Source organism: Dipodomys ordii, unplaced genomic scaffold, assembly GCF_000151885.1.
Source record: "Dipodomys ordii isolate 6190 unplaced genomic scaffold, Dord_2.0 Scaffold2184, whole genome shotgun sequence".
Taxonomy (NCBI): domain Eukaryota; kingdom Metazoa; phylum Chordata; class Mammalia; order Rodentia; family Heteromyidae; genus Dipodomys; species Dipodomys ordii.
In genome coordinates, this window is record NW_012269400.1 from 10,552 (window position 1) to 19,803 (window position 9,252).

The window sequence follows — 9,252 nt, forward strand, 5'->3', positions numbered from 1 at the left end:
TGCTCTCAGAATGACTGATCTCTATATCCTACCCCCCCGTGACTCATCCCCGCGCTTCCCAAGGAAGCCCCCACCCTCTGTCCTTTCCTCCCCTCTTCTATGAGTGGAAAATCTACACCCCCCCCACCATAGCAGGCCAACCCCTTCCTCCCCAGTCTCTCCCCCCACGCCCCTACCAACCAGTTTCCTCTCCAGGATCAGGGAGCAATCACAGCTGCCCCGACCTTGGCTTCCTCTGCTGGGTGGGATTGGGGGCTGGGCCCCCAAACAGGCCACTGGCTTCCCCCTTCCTCTAGGCAGAGGACAGAGAGGCCCAGGCCCAGGGAGCAGGGACTTCCTCCTGTGTCAGAATGAGCATGCCTGCCCTTTGCAAGCAGGTTTGGGTCTCTCACGAAGAGGAAACCAAAAGCAGTAAGAGGGAGGGGAGGCAGAGCGACCAATCAAGGGCAGGGTGAGGCTCAAAACCAGAGGCTCCCCTGGGGGAGCCCAACGCGGCTGGGGGCCATGGCGGAGCTACAGCAGTTGCAAGAGTTTGAGATTCCCACGGGCCGGGAGGCTCTGCTGGGCAATCACAGGGCCTTGCTGAGGGTGGCTGACTACTGTGAAGACAACTACGCAAAAGTAAGTGGAGAGGGCACAGGCCAGGACATGATGGGGGACAGGGGGGAGGGGTGCTGGACCCTTGTGTTGCTGAGCCTTAGGCAGGGCCAGGGAGGCCACCTGACAGGTGCTTAGCTGAAAAACCCTCCCACTCCAGGCTTTGATTTCATCCTGGTCCCCCAAACTTAGCCCGGATCCCATATTACCCAAGTGCTGGCAAAGCCCATTCTCCACCGGAGTCTCAGAGGACCCAGCCAGGCAGCATCCTCTATCCAGCCTGGTCTCCAGCGTCAGCAGGCTCATCTCTCACAGAGCCTTTCACTCCAGAGACTCAAAGTGCCTGGACACCATTACATTTTCAGGCTGGATTTAGGAGAGATTTCAGAAGAACTTCCCATTGTTGTAAACTCAAGACAGGCAAAGGAAAGGAGTTTGTTGGTTGGTACTTAAAGATGGATAGAAAGAAGTCACAGCCTAACGGACTACAGAGAAAGGGTCTGGCGGAGGGGCAGGGGATTTATGACATGATTCCTGGGAGCAGGTGGCTGGGAAAAGAAAAAGAGAGTGGCATTGGAGAACAGTTGTTGTTGTTGTTGTTGTTGTTATTGTTGTGTGTGATTTAAACTTTGTGTTTGTCCCAGAACTGTCCCAGAATCTGTCTGTCCTGGGACAGATTCCTGAATCAGGGCCTGGGAGCAGGGAAGTAAATGACCGGAGACCCCTGTGCTTTCATGAATCCCACAACTGCCTCATGAACCAACTATTGTGTCTCCTATTTTGTGGATATGAAAACCATAGCTCAGACGGTGAAGGGACTTGTCCAGGCTCACTCAGCTGAGAGCAGCCTGGCCTCACTGCTTCCAGACCTCCTGAGATCTTTCCTCTCCTTTCTGTCTTCCAGATGTGTGATTTAAAGACACTATCTGCACTCTTTGTCTTCTTTCCTCCTCTTCCTCTCTCTTTTTCTCTCTGTCTCTGTCTGTCTGTCTTTCTCTCATGCTGGTCCTAAAGCCTGAACTCAGGGTCTTATGCTTTTGCTTTGCGTTCCTTCCCCCACCCCCACCCGCCCCAGGCTGGCACTCTACCAGTTGAGCCACAGATCCATTTTCTTTCCTCTCTTAAAAGTGACAAACTATGCTGGGTATGGTACTTTACACTAGTAACCCTCAGCACTCAGAGGCTGAAGTAAGAGGATCATGAATTTGAGGCCATTTGACTCCATAGTGAGACTCTCTCTCTAAAAGCTACAGAGAGAGAGAGAAAGACAGAGACAGAGACAGAGACAGAGAGAGACGAGCCAAACTTCACTTAAATTTTATTTTTGAGATAAGATCTCACTAACTTTGCCTGGGCTGGCCTTGAACTTCTTGCCTGAACTGGCTTTGAACCGTGATCCACAGATCTCAGCTTCTTGAGTCACTAGGATTACAGCCATGAGCCACTGGCACCCAGCTCCAGCTTTCTAAAACTTCATTTTTCTTTTCTTTTTTCTTTTTTTTTGGGGGGGTCTGGTTGTGGGGCCTGAACTCTGGGCCTGGCCGCTGTCCCTCAGCTCTTCAGCTCAAGGCTAGCACTCTACCACTTGAGCCACAGTGCCACTTCCAGCTTTATTTTCTTTTTGCTTATGTGGTGCTGAGGAATTGAACCCAGGGCCTCATGCGTGCAAGGCAAGCGCTGTACCACTGAGACACCTTCCCAGCCCAAAACTTCATTTTTCTAACCAAACTAAAGACACCAGGGACCTTCTAGCATAAGAGCGTTGGGGAAAAAGGTAGCAAGTACCTTTGAGATATGGCAGATTAAAGAGCATCGACAACAAAAATAGTAATAATAACAAAGTGCTCTGCATCCTTGCATGGCTCCTTCTTTCCCAGCCCAGCCCTGTGAGACCAGTGTTATTCCTACCACAGAATAAAGCTGATGTTTGGTAAAGGTAACTTACCAAGATGGTGGCAGAGCCTAGATTCAAGCCAAAATTCAGACTCCATAGCACACTTTCTAAACCTGTAGCTAGACTGAGTGTAGCTTTGGTCTATGCGGATGCTGAATGAGCAGCCTGTAGGGGAGCTGGCCTGCTGTCTGCATGCCTGCATAGTTGGCCTACCGCTGAGAGGCATGCTCCCATGATCATGGATGGAAGCAGCCCCTCTGTTCCTGCAAGTTTCGATACATCTCAAAGGGCTTGTGGAGGGGTCATTTCTCATTGGCATATACAAGGTGTGTGGTCATGAAGACCTGAGTTCCATTTTCAGTTCTGCCACCTACCAACTACAAGCAAGTTTCATCTCTGATTTGTGTGTGTGTGTGTGTGCTGGTACTTGGGGCTTGAACTCAGGGCTTCTCTCTCTTGTTTGACTTTTCTACTACAGGCTTGTATTCTACCACTTGAGCCACAACCCCACTTCCAGCTTTTTTTTTTTTCTTGGCTGGTCATGGGGCTTGAATTTGGGGCCTGGGCATTGTCCCTGAGCTCTTTTTGTTCAAGGCTAGCACCTTATTACTTTGAGCCACAGCACCACTTTCTGGTAGTTAATTGGAGACAAGAGTCTCATGGACTTTGCTGCCCAGGCTGGCTTTGAACCACCAGCCTCACATCTCGGCCTCCTGAGTAGCTAGGATTACAGGCATGAGCCACCAGTGCCTGGCTACTTCTGGCTTTTTGTTGGTTAATTGGAGATTAAAGTCTCATGGACTTTCCTGCCTGGGCTATCTTAGAACCACAATCCTCAGATCTCAGCCTCCTGAGTAGCTAGGATTATAGGCAGGAGCTACTGGCCTCTTACAACCTCTCTGATTCTTATACCCTCTTCCAGGGTAGACAGGAGTTAAATGTGATAGTGTAATAAGCAGCCTGGGTCTTGGTCCCTTAAGAAGGCATCCTTAAGTTAGCATTATTGGTACTTTGTTTATCAGAAGGATGCAGGGCTCATGAAGACAATAAAATTCTACTTTAGCCAAGTGACAAAACCACACAGGTCAGAATCCCAGGATTCCTGCTTCTTTTTGGCAGAAGAAGCAACCAGACCACATAACCAGCTACCTGGCCTTACTGAGGGTCTTCTGGTCTAACCTCTCCTTCCTATCTCAACCAGGTGTCAGGAAAGGGAGAAGAAGGCAGCCTGGTGTACTACAGTCAAGCTTGGTTGGGTTTGCAGACAGTCATTTGCATAATGAACAAGCCATCAGCCCAGATGAAGGATCCCAGATCCTTTGTTCCTCCAGACCTAACCTTGATCCAAGACCAAATACAGAATCAGAAAACATCCAGGCATCCAGGACTGGGCCTAACCAGACACTTTTCCAGTCCAGAAGATGAGACTATTCCTTCACTTACTAAAAGAAGATCTTGAACTAGAGCAAGATCTACTGTTTTTTTTCTTACTTAATCTCCTAAATTGATTTTTTTTTCTCCCATTCAAGGTTCTTGGTGACATATACTGATGATATGCAAAAATGGTTGGGTATATAGAAAGAGATATAACCCAACATGCAAATGAACATCTCTTTCCTGGAACGGAAAGTCATGGCTTTTCCAGAAGGTTCTGGCAGGCTAGGTTGGAGGCCTCCAGGTGTCGCTCAGGACACCTGACAGGTCCTGAGGGACAACTGAAGGCCCAGGCAAGCAGAGCCCAGAGTGCAGTCTTGTCCGTAACTACACTGGTCCTGGCCTGCTTTGTCCTGGCTCTCCTCTACCCCCCCCCCCCCCCCCCCCCAAAGGTACAGCCTAGAGTACAGCAAGCTCAAGTGGGAGGAGGAAGTTGCCTGGGGAACAAAGACACCAGAGAAGTTTTACCCCAGCCCCCACATTCTGATCTGGAACTGACAAAAATCCTCTTTTGTCTTCAGCCACTCCTTGCCCACTGCTCCTTTACTAACCAGTAGTGTGACGCCGCCAGCGTCAGGAATGAAGTAGCATGATGCCCAGCAAAGATTTCAGTTTCTATTCAATCTGTTAATCAATCTACAAATGCATATTTATTAAATGTCTTCTACATGTGGGGAGCACTGCTCTGGGCTAGGATACACAGTGAAACAGACAAACTTCCTACTCTCACAGCATTTACTTTTTTTTGTGTGTGTGAAGAGGCTAAGAATAGATGACATAGAGAAGTTAAACAGAAGCTGACTATAGTAGCTCACATCTGTAATCTGAGCTGCTCGGAAGGTGGAGATAAGAAAATCCCAATTCAAGTCCAACCTTGACAAATGTATGCAATTTTTTTTTTTTTTTGTCATGGGGTTTGAACTCTGGGCCTGGGCACTGTCCCTGAGCTCTTCAGTTCAAAGCCAGCGATCTACCACTTGAGCCACAGCACCACTTCTGGTTTTCTGGTAGTTAATTGGAGATAAGAGTCACACGGACTTTCCTGCTCAGGCTGGCTGGCTTTGATTGTCAGATCTCAGCCTCCTGAATAGCTAGGATTATAGGCGTGAGCTACCTAAGCAAATAGGCTGGGAACCTAGCAAATGGTAGAGCTTTAACCTAGTATGGGTCCCTAAGTTTAAGCACCTGTATCCTCCCCTCACCCCCACTAAAACAAGCAAATAGATAATGTGTGATAGTGCTAAAGATTATGAAGAAAAAAGAAATCAGGGTAATTATGATAGCAACAGAGAGGTGGGCCTGGGGGAAGCTTAGGTTGGAGAAAGGAAGACCTCGCTGAGAAGCTGAAACTTACTAGGGAAAAGGATTCTAGGAACTACCGTTAAATACAAAGGCTGGGAGGTAGAAATCATCTAGTTTGCACAGGAAGAGAACAGCTGAAGAGGGTTAAGTAAAGCAAGGGAGTGGGGGCAGGGAATGAGTGAAGAGAAAGGTAGAAGGCAGACTTGAATGGTCTGTATGTGAGGCTGCCGTGTTCAGAAGTTTGGATTTTATTCTCAGCACATTGAGAACTGGACAGAATGAGTGAGGGAAGTGACCCCATTCTGGGCCACAGTTTCCTTAGGTGAGTGTCCAAACACCAACCTGCAGAGGAGGTTAAACGAAGCACAGAGACTTCTGAGAACCATCCAGGATGGACTTCTTGTATTACTCTAGGAGACACCAATTTGAAGGTCTGGGCTATATTAGTTTTTAATGTTTCCTTTTTCTGAGTATGTATGTGCCAGTCCTGGGGCTTGAACTCGGGGCTTTTATGCTCAAGTCTAGTGCTCTACCACTTGAACTACAACTCTACCTCTAGCTTTTTGGTAGTTTATTGAAGATAAGTCTTACAGACTTTCCTGTCCAGGCTAGCTTTTAACCTTGATCCTCAGATTAGCTAGGATTACAGATGTGAGCCACTGGCACGTGGTTGTTTTTATTTTTTGTTTTATTATAAGGTAATGTAAAGAGGGATTACATAAATCAGGCAGTGTGTATATTTTTTCTTGGACAATGTCACTCTGCTTTTAGCTTTTAAGAATGTTTGCAACAAGCAATACCTTCCTCTTTCCTTTCTACTGTGCATTCTATAACCCCCAAATAGCTCCTTGTTGCTCAAGTCCTCAGGAAGGCAGTAAGGGTTTTATTGGAGGAGTGGTGGCTTTGTCTCCAGGGCTACAAACTCGCTTTTCTAATGGCCCGAGTCTTCTGACTATATCATTTTTCTAGAAACCTCCTCTAAGAGGGACTGCTGCTTCCTCCCACTTCAGCTCCTGCCTTTTCTAGGTCCTTTCCCATTCCACCCCAGTCAGCCAAGGCCCCAGTGGAGTGTGCTGGCCTCCAACCAGGCCTGTGTGTATTTCAGGCCACAGACAAGCGGAAGGCACTGGAGGAGACCATGGCCTTCACTACCCAGGCTCTGGCCAGTGTGGCCTACCAGGTGGGCAACCTGGCTGGGCACACTCTGCGCATGTTGGACCTACAGGGGGCTGCCCTGCGGCAGGTGGAAGCCCGTGTGAGCACTCTAGGCCAGGTAAGGGGGTGGGAAGGTGTGTTGTGTTGACCTCCAACTATTTGGGCTCACTCAGTCATTTTCTGCAGCAAAATCCCCTTTATGCTATTCTCCATGTCTGCTTGCCCAACTTCACTTAAGCTCTGTGTGTATGTGTGTGTGTGTGTGAGAGAGAGAGAGAGAGAAAGAGAGAGAAAGAGAGAGAGAGAGAGAGAGAGAGAGAGAGAGAGAGAGAGAGAGCGCTGGTACTGGAATTTGAACTCCAGACCGGAACTGTTTCTTAGATTTTTTTTTCCTCAAGGCTGGTGCTCTACCATTTGAGCCACAACTCTCTACTTCTGGCTTTTTCCTAGTCCATTAGAGATAAGAGACACAGATTTGTTTGTCTGGGAGGGCTTCAAACTATGATCCTCAGATTTCAGCCTCCAGAGTAGCTAGTAGTGCTTGTTCCATTTAAACTTTTGGGGTCTTCCTGTCTCTGTGTCTCAGACAGGGGACTTGCTGCCCCATTCCATTATGAGTTCCCTGAAGGCACTTTAAATATATATATATATATATATATATATATATTTTGGGGGGGTCCAGTCGTGGGGCCTGGGCACTGTCCCTCAGCTCTTCAGCTCAAGGCTAGCACTCTACCACTTGAGCCACAGTGCCACTTCCAGCTTTATTTTCTTTTTGCTTATGTGGTGCTGAGGAATTGAACCCAGGGCCTCATGCGTGCAAGGCAAGCGCTGTACCACTGAGACACCTTCCCAGCCCAAAACTTCATTTTTCTAACCAAACTAAAGACACCAGGGACCTTCTAGCATAAGAGCGTTGGGGAAAAAGGTAGCAAGTACCTTTGAGATATGGCAGATTAAAGAGCATCGACAACAAAAATAGTAATAATAACAAAGTGCTCTGCATCCTTGCATGGCTCCTTCTTTCCCAGCCCAGCCCTGTGAGACCAGTGTTATTCCTACCACAGAATAAAGCTGATGTTTGGTAAAGGTAACTTACCAAGATGGTGGCAGAGCCTAGATTCAAGCCAAAATTCAGACTCCATAGCACACTTTCTAAACCTGTAGCTAGACTGAGTGTAGCTTTGGTCTATGCGGATGCTGAATGAGCAGCCTGTAGGGGAGCTGGCCTGCTGTCTGCATGCCTGCATAGTTGGCCTACCGCTGAGAGGCATGCTCCCATGATCATGGATGGAAGCAGCCCCTCTGTTCCTGCAAGTTTCGATACATCTCAAAGGGCTTGTGGAGGGGTCATTTCTCATTGGCATATACAAGGTGTGTGGTCATGAAGACCTGAGTTCCATTTTCAGTTCTGCCACCTACCAACTACAAGCAAGTTTCATCTCTGATTTGTGTGTGTGTGTGTGTGCTGGTACTTGGGGCTTGAACTCAGGGCTTCTCTCTCTTGTTTGACTTTTCTACTACAGGCTTGTATTCTACCACTTGAGCCACAACCCCACTTCCAGCTTTTTTTTTTTTCTTGGCTGGTCATGGGGCTTGAATTTGGGGCCTGGGCATTGTCCCTGAGCTCTTTTTGTTCAAGGCTAGCACCTTATTACTTTGAGCCACAGCACCACTTTCTGGTAGTTAATTGGAGACAAGAGTCTCATGGACTTTGCTGCCCAGGCTGGCTTTGAACCACCAGCCTCACATCTCGGCCTCCTGAGTAGCTAGGATTACAGGCATGAGCCACCAGTGCCTGGCTACTTCTGGCTTTTTGTTGGTTAATTGGAGATTAAAGTCTCATGGACTTTCCTGCCTGGGCTATCTTAGAACCACAATCCTCAGATCTCAGCCTCCTGAGTAGCTAGGATTATAGGCAGGAGCTACTGGCCTCTTACAACCTCTCTGATTCTTATACCCTCTTCCAGGGTAGACAGGAGTTAAATGTGATAGTGTAATAAGCAGCCTGGGTCTTGGTCCCTTAAGAAGGCATCCTTAAGTTAGCATTATTGGTACTTTGTTTATCAGAAGGATGCAGGGCTCATGAAGACAATAAAATTCTACTTTAGCCAAGTGACAAAACCACACAGGTCAGAATCCCAGGATTCCTGCTTCTTTTTGGCAGAAGAAGCAACCAGACCACATAACCAGCTACCTGGCCTTACTGAGGGTCTTCTGGTCTAACCTCTCCTTCCTATCTCAACCAGGTGTCAGGAAAGGGAGAAGAAGGCAGCCTGGTGTACTACAGTCAAGCTTGGTTGGGTTTGCAGACAGTCATTTGCATAATGAACAAGCCATCAGCCCAGATGAAGGATCCCAGATCCTTTGTTCCTCCAGACCTAACCTTGATCCAAGACCAAATACAGAATCAGAAAACATCCAGGCATCCAGGACTGGGCCTAACCAGACACTTTTCCAGTCCAGAAGATGAGACTATTCCTTCACTTACTAAAAGAAGATCTTGAACTAGAGCAAGATCTACTGTTTTTTTTCTTACTTAATCTCCTAAATTGATTTTTTTTTCTCCCATTCAAGGTTCTTGGTGACATATACTGATGATATGCAAAAATGGTTGGGTATATAGAAAGAGATATAACCCAACATGCAAATGAACATCTCTTTCCTGGAACGGAAAGTCATGGCTTTTCCAGAAGGTTCTGGCAGGCTAGGTTGGAGGCCTCCAGGTGTCGCTCAGGACACCTGACAGGTCCTGAGGGACAACTGAAGGCCCAGGCAAGCAGAGCCCAGAGTGCAGTCTTGTCCGTAACTACACTGGTCCTGGCCTGCTTTGTCCTGGCTCTCCTCTACCCCCCCCCCCCCCCCCCCCC

General features: G+C 47.9%; 1 protein-coding gene across 1 annotated transcript; it reads left to right on the forward strand.

Moving 5' to 3' along the window:
• Window positions 1-176: 176 nt before the first annotated feature.
• Window positions 177-6,595, forward strand: LOC106002033 (ABI gene family member 3-like). Its single transcript, XM_013036958.1, has 2 exons — window positions 177-621; window positions 6,333-6,595. Exons 1-2 carry the CDS (start codon window positions 505-507, stop codon window positions 6,528-6,530), a joined length of 315 nt encoding a protein of 104 aa, XP_012892412.1. The 5' UTR covers window positions 177-504; the 3' UTR covers window positions 6,531-6,595.
• Window positions 6,596-9,252: the final 2,657 nt, after the last annotated feature.